The following is a 17,694-nucleotide window of genomic DNA, read 5'->3' as shown; positions in this document are numbered from 1 at the left end:
GCTGCGGGTAAAGCGAGGCTCGGTAATCCGAACTGCGGCCGGTCAGCGACGCGTCACAAACGCACCTTCAGGTCGTCTTCCGGCGCAGTCAACAGCACGTCGACGCGCGTTTGGGAGCGTTGATCAGCTTGGTGAAAAAACAACATAATAAAAATAAAGTGTTTTACTGTAGATGTAGTAAAATATAAATACATAAAAGATTAAAAAGTAAATGTTATGTTTAGATGCAAAGTAATTCAGTGCTCAAAGTGAAATCTTTCATCATTTATTTTTGCAATATTCATTAATTGGTATTCAAGTAATAAACGACTCTGAACAACGTCAATCAATCACAAAGTAGTCTGAAAACAACTGTTTATTTTCGTTCAAATAAAAGGAGCAGAGAAAGATTCTAAATGTCGAGCGTATGAGAAAAAAAAAAAAAATTTAAATTCACTGCAATTCACAAATTTCAATGGTGGTATAGTAACACACAATACGGAAAATAATTTCCCTTGGTTCAAAGACAAAAAAATAATAAAAAACACATGGATTCAGACCTTCACCATGATAATAAACGGCCGTATCCATCGACAACAGTAAATTCAAATCCAGTCCTTCTCAAACAGGTATATATATATTAAAAAAATACACACATACACACCCACCCCCCCACCCCCCCGGATTTGACTAACAAAAATATCTGTTTTGAAATGTGACCTATGGAGCCCCTGCCCTCCCTCAGATTCAACTTTACCAATGAGTAACGCATGAATCCACCGACAAGCATAGAAAAACACCTTATTCACTTCTCTAAGGAACTTGTTTGAACCCCATTCCCGGCTCAAACAACATTGTTTCTGTGCACGGATATAAAAGGAGTTTAAGAAATGTATCAAAGTTTTTTCACGTTTCTATCAGTGCACAGAAAATTGCTCCCAGGTCTGGATAGGCGGCGACGCCTCGCTTCCTCTCGTCTTTCACTTTCCAGCTTGCTGTGCCTGACGCCGCAACAAGACGTAGATCTTCTCCTTGATCCAGTCTTTGTTGTATGGCTGATACGTCTGAGTGTCAGCCCTGTACCTGAGGGGAAACAACACAGGCGTATCAAGAATCAGCCATCAAAGAGACTCCAGGGTGTCGTTTTGAGGGAGCAACCCTTTGCAGCAAATCAGACTTACACCAGACAGCTCAGGTCTGCCAGGTCGTCGATAAAGTCAAACAGCTGGCTGATGTCGTAGGTGATGGAAGGACTGTTTGGATTCATCCTTTTTAAATGCTCCTCATACATCTTGCACACACCTGGGAGAGAAGAGAAGGGCACGGTATGAGGCAAATAAAAAAAAAAGGTTTCAAACACGCAAAACCACAGTAGCTAAGAATACAGGGTCTACGATTAACACTCGATAGGGCAGTTGGCCAGTGACTTTATTTTGAAAGTGTAAAAAAAATACCTCCTGTTTCCCCATGTTTGCACAGTACTAGAGATCCATTGAGACAATGCTGTAATGATAACAGAACCATATTTTCCACCATATCTAAAGCTTGTGAGTTAAGTGATTTGAATGGGTCATTCAAATGAAGAGGTTAAAGAGGACTACTCATGAAGAGGCTGGTGGATTGGCTGCTCTGTTATAGCACGTTTGCTTGTTACTTTTACTTCAGTCAGTGGAAAATTGTAGTCTCATCACATCACCGAAAACACAAGCTAGTTAACGCCTATGTGAAGGCAGGGTGCATTATCCTACTGGAAGAGACCACTGCCATCAGGGAATACCGTTGCCATTAAGGGGTGTACTTGTCTGCAACAATGTTTAGGTAGGTGGTACATGTCAAAGTAACATCCACATGAATGCCAGGACCCATGGTTTCCCAGCAGAACATTGCCCAGAGCATCACACTGTCTCCACTGGCTTGCCTTCTTCCTATAGTGCATCCTTGTTCCATCTCTTCCCCGGTTAGGAAAAAAAACGCACCCGGCCATCCACATGATTTAGAAGAAAACATGATTCAGACCAGGCCAACCTTCTTCCATCGTTCCATGGTCAAGTTCCGACGCTAACGTGTCCATTGTAGGCGTTTTCAGCAGCGGACAAGGGTCAGCATGAGCACTCTGACCCTGTCTGCGGCTACGCAGCCCCATACACAGCAAACTGCGACGCACTGTGCGTTGACAACTTTCTATCATAGCAGCATTCACCTTTTCAGCAATTTGTGCTACAGTAGCTCTTCTGTGGGATTGGACCGAACGGGCTAGACTTCGCTCTGCACGTGCATCAATGAACTTCAGGCGTCCATGACCCTGTCGCCGGTTGTCCTTGGTAACCACTGCATATCAGGAACACCCCACAAGACCTGCCATTTTGGAGATGCTCTGACCCAGTCGTCTAGCCATCACAATTTGGCCCTTGTCAAAGTCGCTCAGATCCTTACATTTGCCTATTTTTTTTTTTTGCTTCCAACACATCAACTTCAAGAACTGACTGTTCACTTGCTGCCTAATATATCCCACCCCTTGACAGGTGCCATTGAAACAAGATGAGCAATGTTATTCACTTCACCTGTCAGTGGCTTTAATGTTGTGGCTAGGGATGTTGATTTATAATTTTTTTTATGACCAAAGCTGACCCTCGTTAACTGATCATCAACCGCGATCTGATGAATATATGAATTTAAATATTAGGGAACTGTCCCCAGAAAAAAAATAAACTGATCTTTTTATTGTACTTCACCAATTATAAATAAGGAGAATCATAAATATAATTTTATACGCGAACACAGCTCTCCCTGTGATCGCGGAGCTCTTCTGTATTTGGAGCCGTTCTTCCAAATAAAAACTATATAAACAACTAAAAACACAAGTTGTTTTATTTGGAGGAACAGGGACGGACATGGGGGAACTTGTGCCCCGTTCCTCCGTTGAATATTTATATTTAACTGCCGAATCTGATCCGACTGACAAAATTCTGGGTCGGGTACAGCCCTATAAATAATTAATAATCAGACACACAAAATAAATCCCTCCCAGTGACTAGCGGAGCAATTGAAAAGTTTAGCTTCTCCAGAAGCCCTTTGAACATGGCATGGAGGACAGTCAATTATAACTAAACAATGATTGTGTATATATAAAAAAAGAATGAAATACAAAAAAAAATACATATTTTATTATTTGCAGTGATAATTACATTAGACCTAAGACGAGGACACAGCTCTAGCCTCCTTTGAAAGTGCTCCAAAGTGATGCTGCGTCCACAGGCTCGGAAAACTGGAATGCGTGTCGGAAGTGAATCGCGTTCATGGGAACCCGGAAAACCGTAGGCTACCACAATAAGTATATTTCCACCATACACGTTTGCATCCCTGTACAGTTACTTAAAAGTAAACTAAAACTAGGTGTAAAAGAATATATATAAACATTATTGTGGCTTATTGTGATCAGGCCAAGTGTGACCAGAGGAGTTAATGTTATCACAGCTGTTATAAGTCTTGACTTGGTTCTTCCCCTCTGAAGATTCAAATTCTGTAAAGTGTCAGATTAAACAGAAACTACAACAGATTTTGCTCGCTTACTATAATAAAGCTTTTAAAGTTATTATCAAGTCACATTTTCATTATTAAGGTGACGTATAACTGCATGGTATCTTAACAACTCAAAAATAAGTTGAGTAAAAATGGAAACCATATTTTGAGTTTCAGCAAACAAAAGCTGATGCCTGGTTGCCGGCCTGGCAACCACTTTTCAAAGTTAGTGTTGAGCCCTGGATGTGTTTGATATTAGTGCTCTGCAACTTTAATAAGTAAGGAGTGATCATATCACTTGGATAATCGACAACATAACTTAAGTTGTGTAATGTTTTTTTAAAGCAAAGAATATTTTAAACTCACCTTCCATGCATTCATTTACTGACTCGTAGTCAGCATATGTGCGGCCCTCTGGTCTCTTGGTTGGCTGGACCAGTAGAATTGTGTGCGACTGTGAAGAAATACTTGCAAAATTTAGCGAAAGATCTCAAACTGGAGCATAGTCTGAGCAGTAAAGGTCAATATTAATACACGCTGAACATGATGTAGTGAGGTTAAGACTCCCGAGTATTTACTGCAAACATCGTTGGGGGTTTCACGGAGTGCTGCTGCTTCCTTTGAGATTCAAGACACTTTCTTCATTATTTATTTAATCTAAAACAAAAATGTATTTTTTTTTAGAGACACACACACACACACACACACACACACACACACACACAGCTAATAAAATAAAGGTGTATTTTAACGTGTGCGTATTTACCGTTTGTAAAGTGTGAAGCTTCGTATGTATGTACTGTACGTGGGGATGTATGAATCAAAACACACGATAACACCAATTACTTCTAAACACCCGTCCATGTCTTCTTGGTCTTACCCCATTGGCTTCCACAGAAATGCTTCAAAACATTCATTCACTGCAGTGAACGCTGGGTCTCCAAGTTAGCATAGCTGAGCTAGCTTAACAGCAACGCGAGTTGGTCAACTTTACGCTTTCCATCCGATCAGCGTGCACACACTTACCATCTTTATGGTGGACGTGGTTTTTCAGTTGTCGTGTACAAGCGCGAAAATCGTTTATAAAATAGATGAAATGTTTGAGCGGTACTCGTGCAACACGGCATCCAAGGAAAACATACAAAAAAAAAAAAAAAAATCCCCGGAAATAACGTGTTCTTTTTTCCGGTTTATGTGTCAAACCTCTCTTTCAAAAGAAGAGTAATTGAAAGCGACTGTAATGCCTCTTATTTTGAAATGTATTTTTCTTCCGTGTAAATATAACACTGTACTGTACATATAGAATTTGTAAAACTGCACTCATGTGCTTTTCTCAAAAACGTCCGAAAGTTCATTTGTAAAAACGGAAGAAAAAAATAGAGGCAGTCGCGGGATTCCCACACATAAAACACACACACAATCTGTTTATTAACGTGTAAAGACAATTTTATTCAAAAAGTCATTCTCAACATAGAGGGTGGGGTAGAAATGTAAACATTGAACTGACTAAAAAATTCAAAAAATTAAACAATTCTGTTTAATTGTGGAGTCTTAGGTTTAAATATAGGGTACGCCTCGGTCGTCTACTATTGCCATGATATAGGGTATTGTTGGTTCGGGTTTTGTAGTTCATCTGATGTTTCGGGGGGTGTCCTATGATGTCTCATCTGTAGTTTTGAAGCAGCTATCACGCTGAGGCCCTGGCCCCCATAACTCTTCTGGTCGTCGCTCTCCGCGGAGATCCCCCCGAGCGAGCTGCAGGTGGGGCCTCCCTCACCGCAGCCCCACACTTCCTCCGGCACGCCTCCAGCGAGGCAAAGTTATTGCCGTTGCCCTGGCAACTTCCGTACCAGAACTCAGTGCATTTTCTGGCGGCTGAATCATAATGGAACCGGACCACCCAGGTATCGCAGGACCCCTCGTCGCGTGGCATGGAGCAGACATTACTGGTGGAAGGATGGGCAGGGAGGGTGGGCTGCTCCTATGAAAAGAGATGGGGGAGAAACGAAGGATGAAGATTTGTATGGTAATTATTTCATTATAGAGGGTCTTGTGGGAATTTAACAAGAAAATGTATTAAATAACACAGGAAGGGAGTGTGGAAAAAAGGCAATTCGCACCACAGCTGCCTGGTGAGCCGCACATCCTGCCCCTCCGAAACCTTGAGCAGGGGTGACACCGTCCAAACAACAGCCATACCTGACGAAGAGAGGGTCCTCAAAATGAGTAGAATGTTGGCCCCTTGAGGCTTTTTAAAACTAGCTTTACCACTATTCTGACTGTTGCCGGGAGAGGAAGCATTCATACCTGGCACGAATACAGTCGACTTGGTGACAGCCCTCATTCCGGGGCCCAGTGGCAGGGGTGTGTCCATCAGGGCAGCAGCCATAAAATGTCTGTTCACAGTGTGGGCCGATCACAGAGGGGTAGGGCTCGTAAGGGACACTTGGACGTGACCTTGGAGCTAATGTGAGTAAGAAGAGACACATATACAGGCAAATAAACTGGTGTTCCACTTCTCTGCATACACAGCATCTTCCCAGCATCTTCACCTTCTCGTTGGTATTTCGTATGATTTAAGGCCACTGTTACATTTATTTTACAATCGAATGGCCTCTAGTAACAAAGTAGTAAACCAAGCTAATGAAATGGTTTGGGTCTAGTGCTTGTGAAGGAGTGATGACAGCATTGTGAAAGCAGGGGTAATTATAGTCTAGACAGAGAAAATTATAACTCAGAGTCTAGTGTTATCTATCTCCTGAGGATATATATTCAATCGCAATGAGACGTATGTTCATTTCAAATTCCATGCCATTTGAAAAAACAAACACTCTGCCTATTGAGGAAAAACATGCTTAGAAATATAAAATGTTCACGCTTGCACATGCTGTGAGATCAACGTTGTATAAAGGACACGCCCCTTCACGTGATCCAGAATACCTGAGTGCTCTCTTGGAACATATGGCACGAATCCCCTCATGGTGCTTTCATGGCCTCTTGGATCCTGGACACTTGGGACTACTGGAAAGTGACACAGTCGAGTCAGTAGATGCTCTTACACACACGAAAACATGCACACACGCATGATAACACGCACGCACACACACGCACGCACACGCACGCGCACACGCACGCACACACACACGCACACACACATAATTGGCTCACTCTGTTCTCCGGGGCAAGGCTGCGAGTTACAAGCTTCGACCGTGGTGGGTCTGCTGGAGAATCCGCAGCGGTCCTCAGAATAGGGGCTCAGGTCAGTATCATAGCACCCCACTGTCCTCTCTCTCACCCCTCCACCACAGCTCCTGGTGCACTACAGGGTGCGAAGGCATAGAACGATGAGTCACTGTGCGATGAAAACAGGGGTGTGAATAAGCTCAGCCATCGCTTTTTTTTCCTTTCAACCACAGTACCAGTCCATAGTCGCCGACGTGCCAAGTGATGTGCGCGTGGCAAGCGGGCCTGCGGCAGGCCTGGAGGGATTCTGGTCGAGTGAGGCTGCTACAGGCGGCGTTGGCCAGACGCTCCCCAGCTGGTCCCACGCAAAACACCTCCCTTGTCTGCTGGCCCTCCCCGCAAGTGACCGAACACTGACCCCAAAGAGAAAGGACAAGTGCCCCATGTTGATCAGTGGCAGACAGACAGAAAGTAGGACAGACAACCAAGATTTGAGGTTTGAGATGAATGGCACCAACCACGCTGAAGCTCGAAACACTGTACTCTGCATTGCAGGGTTGCATGTTGCAGGCCTGCTGGCTTGCCGGCCTTTGCAGCCGCTGGCCGATGCAGTAAGATATGTCCACCACATGGGGGTTCACCGGATCCTGAACCATGCAGTCAACGCTGCGGTACTGCATGCCTCCGTTGCAAGGGGCCGAGCACACCCCATAGACCCCGGTGGTGTAGGCGTAGGTCTGCGTCCCCCTCGGGTGTGGAGCCACGGGAGCGGGGGCGGGGGCGGGGCCGGGGGAGCCCGCGGAGTGCGTGCCTTCGTCCAAGCCCAGAAACTCTCCATGGATCAGTGGCTGGGAAGGGACAAGGGAGGGAACAACATGAACTGGAGATGCGGCTCTCTCTCTCAATGTTTCTTCCTTTTGTTTCCCTGAGGTGAAGTTTTTTTCGCTTGCTGAGAGATGAACAACTTGGCCTTTTCAATGGAAGGTGCCCAGTTTGAATAAGACACTCGCCAACTCCTCAGCAACTTGTGTTGAGGTGTCCACAAGCAGGCACTTATAACACCAAGCATAATTTGTACTGCGCTCACCACTTTCTAAGTATAAATATGCATACTTGTGTCACAAAGACAAGAAAAGTGTTTTGTTTACAGACATAGTCTGCATCTTGGGTTTATTTTGCGCCTGGATAAACCAGCAATAAAACAACAGGAAACGTAGAAACCACATGCTGCACACATAAAGCTGTAATAGTTTAAATTGCTGGTTAAGTTCCTGGTCTTTCTCTTACCCTGCACACACCGTCCACACAAATGTCAGTGCGGCCCACATAGCACGGTGTGCCATCCACCACCGAGGGCCGGTGTCGGTAGAAGAAGTTCTGTCCTCTGGGGACACAGTTCAGCTGGCATGGATTGGAGGCTGTGGAATGAACCAAAATCCCTTCATAGTCTGTGTGAAACCTCCGATGGCTACAGAACCTGGGGTGGGACCATTTCTTTGACTGGAAGTCTAGAAAATCTGGAGTATTTCCTTTACCTCCGTAATAAGGCACCCATGAGTAGCGTTTTGCCTGGAAATCCACTCTGTTAAACTTGGCGCACTGACCCTCTCGGAAATCCCTGGATCCCGCTGGACACTCCTACAGACATGACAGAAGACGCTAGATAGTTTCCCTGTGGAGCTGTGTGTGTCAAAGAGAGAGATCCAGGAATCATGAGGGAGAGAGAGAGAGAGAGATGAGTGACAGGGTGGAAGTCAGGAGTACCTGTGTATTGCAGGTACGATAGGACTTGGAGGATCCCACGCAGTTGTGGCCTCCGTCTGTCCTGCAGGAGGAGAATAAGAAAACATTAGGGATATGAGACAAATCCTGATACACACACTCAAAGTGACACAATCCCTCTGATTCTCTCCGTCTCATTTAACCTTTCCCTGTCATACCGCGAGGTGATACATTTGCGAGTCCTCATGGCGATTCCCGTTCCACAGGTGCGGCTGCAGGACCCGTAGGCTCCGTACTCCCCCCAGTAGTCATGGCTGGGCTGCGTTAGCTAAAAATATTGAATAAAGCACAGAAAACCAAAATAACACACCTGTAAACATGTGAGGCCTTGGCTCACTGCAAACCGTTTGCACACACCTGTACAGACCAGTACAGACAAAGCAAACTAGAAGTTGGGACAGCTTGCCAAAAAGCCCAAAACATATTACCCAAATATTACATAATCTACATAAACAGCTCGATGGCCTATATATATATACTGTGTATATATATATATACTGTATATATTTATATATACAGTACAGTACAGTACATATATACAGTACATTTATTCAGTATATATACACATACTGTATATATGTACTGTGTATATATATACTGTATACAAATACTGTATATTTGTACTGTGTGTATATATATATATATATACATACAGAGAGAGAGAGAGAGAGAGAGAGAGAGAGAGAGTGCTACATCTTACAGTAAATGCCGGCACAGCCAGCAGCTGAAGAAGACCCAAGAGTTGCAGGATGTTCATTTTCACCAGGAGACTCTGCAGAAGTACAGACACGAAAAAAAAAACATGGAAATGCATTTTTAAATGAATTTAGATGGCAGGATTTCTGTTCAGTCAAATGTATTCATCAATTAAACTAATCTGTAATGCAATCAGTTATTCAGTTATTTTAATAATTTCAGATAAATAAAAAAGTAAGGGAGGAAGATACGCAGAACACAAGGTATTGGAGGCAGATGATCCGCTGTGGCGACCCTTAACGGGAACAGCCGAAAGAAAAAGAAGAAGAAAAAAGTAAATATGCATTTTCCTATATAGACAGATCGATAGATGGAAAGACGGACAGACAGACAGACAGACAGATAGATGGATAGATAGATAGATAGATAGACAGATAGATAGATAGATAGATAGATAGATAGATAGATAGATAGATAGATAGATAGATAGATAGATAGATAGATAGATAGATAGATAGATAGATAGATAGATAGATAGGTAGACAGATAGATAGATAGATAGATAGATAGATAGATAGATAGATAGATAGATAGATAGATAGATAGATAGATAGATAGATAGATAGATAGATAGATAGATAGATAGATAGATAGACAGACAAAAATAAAAATTACTGAACAATAAAAATGAAATTCCATAAAAATTGTCAATATACAGTAAACCTGAAATGCCTTAAAAAAAAAAACATTTCTTCCAAACAATACGCCTCAGTACCCAATGTGAACAATTCACATTCTATAACAGCAGCAAATTGTACAAGTTTGCATAATACGTAAAATATGTACACATACAGTGATATGTTTAATATATATATATATATGTAGTGATATAAGCAGCTATACTGACCTTCTCCAGCAGCAGCAGCAGCGGTCCAGAGGGAAGTGCTCTGCAGGAGAGCAGGCAGACACTGACAGAGACTGACAGCTTTCTACCTTCTCACCTTCTCCTCCTCAGACACCACAGCCCACACGGATCTGGTTTCAAGCACACTGGATATTTTTTTTTTTATAGCCCAGATTCTGGCAGAATCACTATGAAATGATCAGTTTGAAATGTCAAGCCCCCCCTTATATATTATATATAGATATATTCTTATTTTCTGCTCAGAGGGTCTTTTGAGGAGATTTGGATTTTGTTTAATCGCATTGTTAATGAGATTTTTTTTTTGTTTGTTTGTTTTTCAAAATGGAAAATGTACCAAGGCAATTCAGTTGTATTTTGGCACTTCCTCAGTGGGCAGGAACAACAGTGGGATAACAAATAAAAACAACAAAACAATTCAAGCAGATATACTTTAATAGTGTCATACATCAATTGCAACAACAGAAACAGTCTTAAAAGCATGACAAACACCATAAAACACAGGAGAGGATGCTGTATATTGGAGAAATGATACATTTTCCTGAGGGTCGACAAGGCTGAAAGATCGCCACCACAGAATGTCCCTGTTGCACATCCCACAACCACTAATCACACGGCGGTAAGTCAGAGCAGAGGGGTTGATGGGATGTGTGTCGCCCGAGGGGTCTATTTAGGTGTTTTTTTTAGCTTGAAACCATGGTGGAGTATTGCCCAGGGAGTCAAAAAATAGGATGCATGTGGCCTCCTGAGGAGAGTGAGAAACCCCTGCCAGAAAAAAAGTGGCTGCGAGACTTTCTTATGTATCAACGTTTATCTATCAACAACGTTTCTAAATGAACAAATCAATTTGTTAATAAGTACACTAATAAATAAATAAATAACTAAATAGATGAATATATAAAAAACAATCTTGCTGTCAGTCACTTGTTGACACACTGCGCTAAGTTGGATGTCTGCGTGGTGGCGTCCAACCCCGTGGTGAGGACAGTATAAATAGATTTCCCCTCATTTTGGTGATGTGGATCAACCAAATGATGAGGGGGTGGGATCACAAAGCTTCACACATCCTAAAAATAGACAGTTTGACAAAGCCCTAACCAACATGTACACAGAGGGAGAACTTGATATCACACTATGCATGAGTCTCCCTTAAGTATAGTCGCAAAAGCAATGACAGCATTCGCACACATCCCCATCCAATCCACAAATCCCTGCCCCGCAGTTTGTTTGTCGTCCTCTCCACAACGTCCATCACGGAGTGATAAAGTGAGGCGTCGGTGGATTTAAGTGCCTCAGAGCTGACGGTTGACTTTCTGCGCTAGCTTCTCCTTGGCGTCGAAGGCGCTCTTGGTGCTGAGCAGGTCCTCCACGGTGTCCATGGCCTCCTGCATGTCTTGGGCCAGCCCGGCGTAGCTCCCCTTCAGCTGCTCCTGCTGCTGCCTCAGGTCCTCGGCTGTGGCCATCAGCTCCGTCGCCTGGTGGCTGCAAACGCTGCGCAGCTGCTCCACGTCCGACAGCAGCACCTCCATGCTCTTTATCAGCTGCTCCAGGCGGCCGGCAGTCACCTCAAACCCGGATTTCCCAGCCTCCGCACCCTCCGCCGGCGCGCCTGAGTCTTGCTGAGAGTTGTCCGGCTCTGAACCCGGAACCTCTCGGTCAGATTCCATTTCCTCCTGAAGCCGCTAGCTGCTACTAGACCTCTGTGAGATAGATATCTGGAAGGAAATCAGAGAGTTTAGCCGACCGCCAATAACTGTCAGACTCGTACAGGGGTTAGACCGAAGGTCAGACGGTAAATTAAAAGGGTCTTAAAAGGGGCAGAGATGGAGATAAGGACAGAGATATGGAGACACAACTAAACTGTTCCCTCTCTGGCAAACTGGAAAGACTGTAAGCTGACTGTAAAAGTGCCCTTCTGGCTAATCTCATCTGCTTGGGCACGGCTTGGAGAGTATACGGTGTGTGAGGGTGTCTGTGTGCGTGTATACCTGTGTGTGTGTGCGTGTGTGTGTGCGTGTGTGTGTGCGCGTCTCTATGCCGATGAAGCAACGTGCTTTCCCGTAATCCATTTAGAGGCGCTGTCTGATGCGACGCCAGACCAACATCCATACCTTTGGCCGTGTGGTTGTGTTTGAGCGGCAGGCAGGACATGAGATTATCGGCCATGTGCCTCCCCTCCCCCTCTCCCCCTCATTTGCACTGATTCACTTTCGTTTGCTGTCAGAGACTGAGTCCGAGATTAACTCCGGCTTCCTGATCTCACCTGTGGGTGACCTTGACACCCACATGCACAAGAAGGCACAAATCTTACCGCAAGAATCCCATTAATTTCTATGAATCTGAGTCGTATTCTGCACATAAAATCATGGGACAAGTTTCAGTCAGACAGCACTATGTGACGACAGACAAGGTTTTTTTTTTTTTTTTTTAATGGAAGTGGGCTTACTTACTTAACTAAATAACTAATTCATGTATATAAAATAATGACGTTACTCACGTTAACCTTGGATGTCACTGTATTCACTATCAAGAAACTGTTTTATAGAACTTAACTGTGTCTGTTCTGTATTTATTTTTGCACTTTGCAAACACTATATAAAGGAAAGATAAATCTCATTAATTTTGTGAAACTCAGACGCTGTTCAACTGACGGCCACGAGGGGGATGATCCAACTGTCAAACGCAGATATGCTTTCGGTGTGATGCAGCCTTGAAACTTAGATCCTCTTGATTTCCATCAAATGTGTTGTGAAGTTTACATTCGCAGCGGGCTGTTTAAGAGATGGCTTTTTCAAGAAGCTGCAGTTGATCTACAATCCAGTTCTGGGACCTTTTTTGGAACTTTTTTGGTCACCGCTGTCTTAAAATCTTCATAGATTGCAGAAGGAGCTGCAGATGTTATATAATCCTGCAATTCTAAAGGGTAAAAAAATACCCTGGTTCACAATATAATTCTGCCCTCAAAACATTTCATTCCCAGTTTAGGATTTTAATTGAACTGTTTTGTACGGAACGGGGAGGTTATGGCTTCCTGGTGTCGAGTCACAGCCAATAGGACTGACGACAAAGATTTTAAAAATGCATTTTTAGGAATCATTTTGGCTATAGCCCTGTGTGTTTCTATGAAAAATGCGCTGAGCAGGGAGGCCTTTTCAAAGGCATGAACTGTAGCTGAATAACATAAAGGAAAGGTGGCGTTTGTGGCTATACAGTGAATTATTTTGTTATTCACTTTAACAGCTTATGACCAGTGGTACAGTGGTACCTCGACTTATGACTGCATCTACTTACGATTAATCCAAGATACGAGTAGCAATAGTCGCGAAAATCTGTATCGACTTGCGACCAACTGCTCCAAGATACGACTGTGGAAATTTGCAGTTGGCGCATCAGCTGCCAGTCAGCAGTCAGTCAGCAGTCAGTCAGCGGGCGACCTACATCGTGTGTGCACGTAGTTCGTGGCTTATCGATATTTTTTTCATATTTATTGTCTTTGTGCTGTGTATTTTGTTTATTTTCACCCTTCATGATTTCATAATTTATATGGGAAAAATTGCTTCCACATACGACTGTTTTAACACACGACCGTTCTTATAGAACGAATTACAGTCGTAAGTCAAGGTACCATTGTATACTCTGATTGTATTGTTAAATCGGATTCACGTAGTTTATGCCCCCCTCTACGTCCCCCACCCGCCTGTCTGTTTCCTGTAGTCAGGTGAAGAGGCAGCTGGAGAGACAGTACGAGAACAAGGCTGCGGGTCCAAATGGTATCAGCCTGAAGGCTGCTGAAGGCCTGCGCGGACCAGCTATGTGGGATTCTACAGCACCTCTTTAACCTCAGCCTGAGGCAAGAGAAGGTTTCAGTGCTGTGGAAGACATCCTGCCTTGTTCCGGTACCTAAGAAGACTAAGAAGTCCTCTCCGCCCTCAACGACTACAGACCGGTTGCCCTAACATCACACATCATGAAAGTCCCGGAGAGACTGATATTGGCCCATCTCACACCTCAGGTGAGCACCTCTCTGGACCCACTGCTGTTTGCCTACCGCCCCAAGGTTGGGGTTGAAGACGCCATCATCCACCTGCTTCAGCGAGCCCACTATCACCTGAACAAAGCAGGCAGCACTGTGAGGATCATGTTTTTGGATTACTCCAGTGCTTTCAACACGATCCAGCCTGCACTGCAGCGAGAAAAGCTCCAAGAGATGCAGGTGGCACCTCCACAGCCTCCTAAATTATTGACTATAATTGATTATTGACCTGACAGACAGACCACAGATTGTGTGGCTGAGGGAATACCTGTCTGAGCGGGTGGTTAGCAACACAGGAGCACCGCAGGGTACTGTACTCTCACCTCTCCTCTTCACCCTGTATACCTCAGAACTTCCATTACAAGTCGGAGTTCTGTCATCTGCAGAAATTTTCGGATGACTCTGCAGTTGTGGGTTGTATCACTGGTGGACAAGAGACTGAGTACAGGGAACTGGTGGACTGCTTTTTGGCATGGTGTGGAAACATCGACCTCCTCTTAAATGCCACTAAGACGAAGGCGATGGTTGTGGATTTCAGGAGGACCAGGACTAAGCCGAACACTATTTCCATCCTGGGAGAAGAGGTAGAGGTGGTGGAGGGTTACAGGTACCTGGGCGTTCACCTGGACAACAGACTGGACTGGAAATGCAACACTGAGGCTGTCGACAGCCAGGGACAGAGCTACTTCTTGAGGAAGCTCGGGTCCCTCAATGTGTACAACATATCTTTTCAATTTTCTTTGCAGTCATCTGTTGGGGCAGCAGCATTAGAGCCAGCGACTCCAAGAAACTGAACAAACTGATAAGGAAGGCTGGCTCTGTGCTGGGGTCTGCTGTGGAGCCCCTAGAGTTGGTTGTGGAGAGAAGGGTGTTGCACAAGCGGCTCAGCATAATGGACAACACTGCTCACCCCCTACACAACCTACTGGTCAGACAACAGAGTGTCTTCACCCAGAGGCTCCTTCAGCAATAAGGACCGTTACAGGAGGTCATTCCTGCCCACCGCAGTAGTCACCTACAATGACTCAGGAGGGATCCTGTGCCAGGAGAGAAAACTCTGCCTCTGAATGGCAATGCACAAGGCACATTTTACATTTACTTCACATTTAATTTGCTCTTTTAAGCTGTACCTTGCACTAAGTTAAGTTCTTTTTTTATTCTATTTATTTTTATATAGTATAGTTGTTCTTTTATATGTATATGCACAGTACATGAATATATGTATATATGTGTGTATGTATATGTGTATCTGTATATATGTGTGTGTATGTATATATGTCTATACAGTATGTATGTATGTATGGTTGTATGTATGTAAGTAAGTAACAAGTAATTCATTAAAAAAACAACCTACCTCATTGTGTGTTTTTGTAAATGATGGGTGTTTTGTTATGTATGTCCTTGCTGCAACACTGGAATTCTCCTTTGGGTATAAATAAAGTATTTTTTATCTTATCTTATCTTATCTTATCTTGAGGTAACAACATATACCATACGTATGTGTGGATAAGATAAAACAATGTAGTGCTGTAGTGTAAACTTTTAAGTGAAATGAATGTTTAGAGGTATTAGAATGTTTCCGACGATGAGGCATAAAATTCACACCTAATGAGACATTGGGTGTATAAAAGTTTGATGATTGACCAAGCTGTGAGTTATCCAACAGGAAATAATGACAAAAGGTTGAACAGGCTTATTTCTGACGTCACTAAATTCACTTTTCTAAAGGACAATTCTTTCTCTCAGTGGCCTTTGCAGCACTTTGAGGCGTTGCAAATGTTAGGGCATACCACTAAGCAGAAAAGGGAAACTCCAAGTGTTTAAATGTGATTCAGAATAGCCCTTTTAATTTGAAAGGGTCTGCAGATAAGGTGACGCCATCCTGGCCACACCCAGTGTCTTATCAAAACCTTCCAAATTGCCCAAGGCCAAGAGGAGATACAGCCACGACGCCCTCGTTGTCAGATGGGGAGAATGTTGTGGTGTTTTCTTGCTTTCTTTGTCTTTTAATGAATGTGGTTGAAATATTACTCCTTAAAGGTGGGAAACACCCACATACTAGTACTAAAATGCTCAAATACCATTCAGAAAGAGGAGATGACAGTTTTGCAAATAAAGTGGTCCAACATGATTGAGGCAGAGAAAGAGTCTCTTTTCCAGTCTGTAACTACAGTACATCTAATTTTTTCTCATTTCATTAGAAAGACTTTGACTCAAATGAGGCTCCTACAGTCACGCATAAATCAAGCAGTATAGTAAAGGTATAGGAACTTGTGCAAAAGTGATATATTTATAATAATATATATTTTTAGTATTCATATATAAATCTAAGGTAGGCAGTTTGTATTTTTTTACACAAAGGATTGCAATAGAAAAAAATGATAATTGAATAAAAACAAATCATAACAAGCTTTATAATTATAAGTAGGACAGTTAAAAACTTATAAGATATCAGCAATTAAAGAAACAAATTCAATGCATGTCAAATTTTGTTAACAAAGCAGAGAAGATTTAAGCTAAGGATATAAAATAATTTCAAGAGAATCAAACAAAAGTGGACATACCAAAGGTGTTATGGTCCTGCCATTAAACAGCAGTCGCAGTCGCAGATGTCAACAAGCCTATTTAACAGGTTTAGTTAAAACAAATTAAATTGGCTAAAAGCCCAAATGTTTCTTACGCTTCTTTATAGGATGTTTCCAAATGTCGGCAGGAGATAAGCCAGGTTGTCGCACGCGGAGGATCCTCCCCGAACCGATCCATGCCAACTCTGACACGAGCACCTGCTGTGGAGCATGGTTTACTTTGAGAAATGTAAACCATGCAAAGTTCATGTTTTGAGGGGTTTTATTTAAAAGTGAGATTTTTGAAAATGTCAACTTTTAACATGTGGGAGATAAATATTTGTTGCATTGCAAGGTAAACTTAGATTCCTCAAACACTTTTTAACAAATCTTTTAAAAGGATATGCGTATTTGCATTTGCTGAAATATGAATGTGAACAATGTAAATGAAATGCAAATATCTTGATTTAGAAAATGGTTTGTTCTGTTTTATTCAAATGGGAACACGAATGATGAATGATACTTTTAGATAGGCTGACTGGTGCTGTGGGATTAAATGGAATATTTATGATAAAGTGATTATTGCTTATATCTTCAGTATGGCTGAAACCTATGGAAGACTGTGGCAGACCTGCATGCCACACACCACCCAGAGGTTATTCCCGTGTGTGACTGACTGACTTTATTGTCAAAACTTAATTTCAACTTTAGAGTCGGAATTCAGACTTTATTCTTGGAAGGTTCCTTCGACTTTATTCTCAAAATTTTGACTTTAAATGGAAACTTCTTGAAACACAGGAGTGCATCTTTTGCATGGCCCTAAAACTCTTCCGTAGAAACCCTATGGTTCTCTTTATTATTATTATTATTATTATTATTATTATTATAGCCCCAAAACATTTGGCACACTACTCAACCAAGTTTTCAAGCCACATACACAAAATACATGAAAGCGACTGGCTCGACCGGGAATAAAATTACATTGTGGAAAGTTTCCCAATGTTTTGGGAAATATT

The 17,694-nt window shown here is 42.8% G+C and overlaps 3 protein-coding genes across 3 annotated transcripts; all 3 read right to left on the bottom strand.

Annotated features, from left to right (window-relative positions):
• Nucleotides 1–252: 252 nt before the first annotated feature.
• erh (ERH mRNA splicing and mitosis factor) lies at nucleotides 253–4,647 on the bottom strand. The gene is made up of 4 exons (XM_079996859.1): nucleotides 4,525–4,647; nucleotides 3,865–3,952; nucleotides 1,161–1,281; nucleotides 253–1,062 (listed from the first exon to the last, which is right to left on the bottom strand). Exons 1-4 carry the CDS (start codon nucleotides 4,525–4,527, stop codon nucleotides 960–962), a joined length of 315 nt encoding a protein of 104 aa, XP_079852985.1. The 5' UTR covers nucleotides 4,528–4,647; the 3' UTR covers nucleotides 253–959.
• Nucleotides 4,648–4,922: 275 nt separating this feature from the next.
• Nucleotides 4,923–10,190, bottom strand: paplnb (papilin b, proteoglycan-like sulfated glycoprotein). The gene is made up of 13 exons (XM_080021036.1): nucleotides 10,067–10,190; nucleotides 9,164–9,235; nucleotides 8,622–8,731; nucleotides 8,446–8,506; nucleotides 8,217–8,319; nucleotides 7,969–8,099; nucleotides 7,200–7,529; nucleotides 6,918–7,094; nucleotides 6,667–6,817; nucleotides 6,439–6,519; nucleotides 5,806–5,962; nucleotides 5,619–5,697; nucleotides 4,923–5,479 (listed from the first exon to the last, which is right to left on the bottom strand). The coding sequence occupies exons 2-13, from the start codon at nucleotides 9,218–9,220 to the stop codon at nucleotides 5,186–5,188; spliced, it is 1,731 nt and encodes a 576-aa protein (XP_079877162.1). The 5' UTR covers nucleotides 9,221–9,235; nucleotides 10,067–10,190; the 3' UTR covers nucleotides 4,923–5,185.
• A 318-nt stretch (nucleotides 10,191–10,508) lies between these two features.
• Nucleotides 10,509–16,785, bottom strand: LOC307227555 (uncharacterized protein). Its single transcript, XM_079996916.1, has 2 exons — nucleotides 16,679–16,785; nucleotides 10,509–11,796 (listed from the first exon to the last, which is right to left on the bottom strand). The coding sequence occupies exon 2, from the start codon at nucleotides 11,746–11,748 to the stop codon at nucleotides 11,374–11,376; it is 375 nt and encodes a 124-aa protein (XP_079853042.1). The 5' UTR covers nucleotides 11,749–11,796; nucleotides 16,679–16,785; the 3' UTR covers nucleotides 10,509–11,373.
• Between the last annotated feature and the right edge of the window lie 909 nt (nucleotides 16,786–17,694).

This window comes from Zeus faber (assembly GCF_960531495.2).
Source record: "Zeus faber genome assembly, chromosome: 2".
In the NCBI taxonomy this organism is placed as follows: domain Eukaryota; kingdom Metazoa; phylum Chordata; class Actinopteri; order Zeiformes; family Zeidae; genus Zeus; species Zeus faber.
Note: the sequence above shows the minus strand (reverse complement) of the source record. Positions and strands in the feature narration are given on the sequence as shown.

Bases quoted from the DNA above. Each gene is read 5' to 3' on its own strand.
- erh (XM_079996859.1), bottom strand. The intron at 1,282-3,864 runs GTGAGTTTAAAA...CTTCTCTCCCAG, and splicing joins AGTAAATGAATGCATGGAAG to GTGTGTGCAAGATGTATGAG. The intron at 1,063-1,160 runs GTAAGTCTGATT...GTTTCCCCTCAG, and splicing joins GCAGACCTGAGCTGTCTGGT to GTACAGGGCTGACACTCAGA.
- paplnb (XM_080021036.1), bottom strand. From the start codon at position 9,220: ATGAACATCCTGCAACTCTTGGGTCTTCTTCAGCTGCTGGCTGTGCCG. The intron at 8,320-8,445 runs GTACTCCTGACT...TCATGTCTGTAG, and splicing joins ATCGTACCTGCAATACACAG to GAGTGTCCAGCGGGATCCAG. The intron at 5,963-6,438 runs GTATTCTGGATC...TACTCACATTAG, and splicing joins TGTTCCAAGAGAGCACTCAG to CTCCAAGGTCACGTCCAAGT.
- LOC307227555 (XM_079996916.1), bottom strand. From the start codon at position 11,748: ATGGAATCTGACCGAGAGGTTCCGGGTTCAGAGCCGGACAACTCTCAG.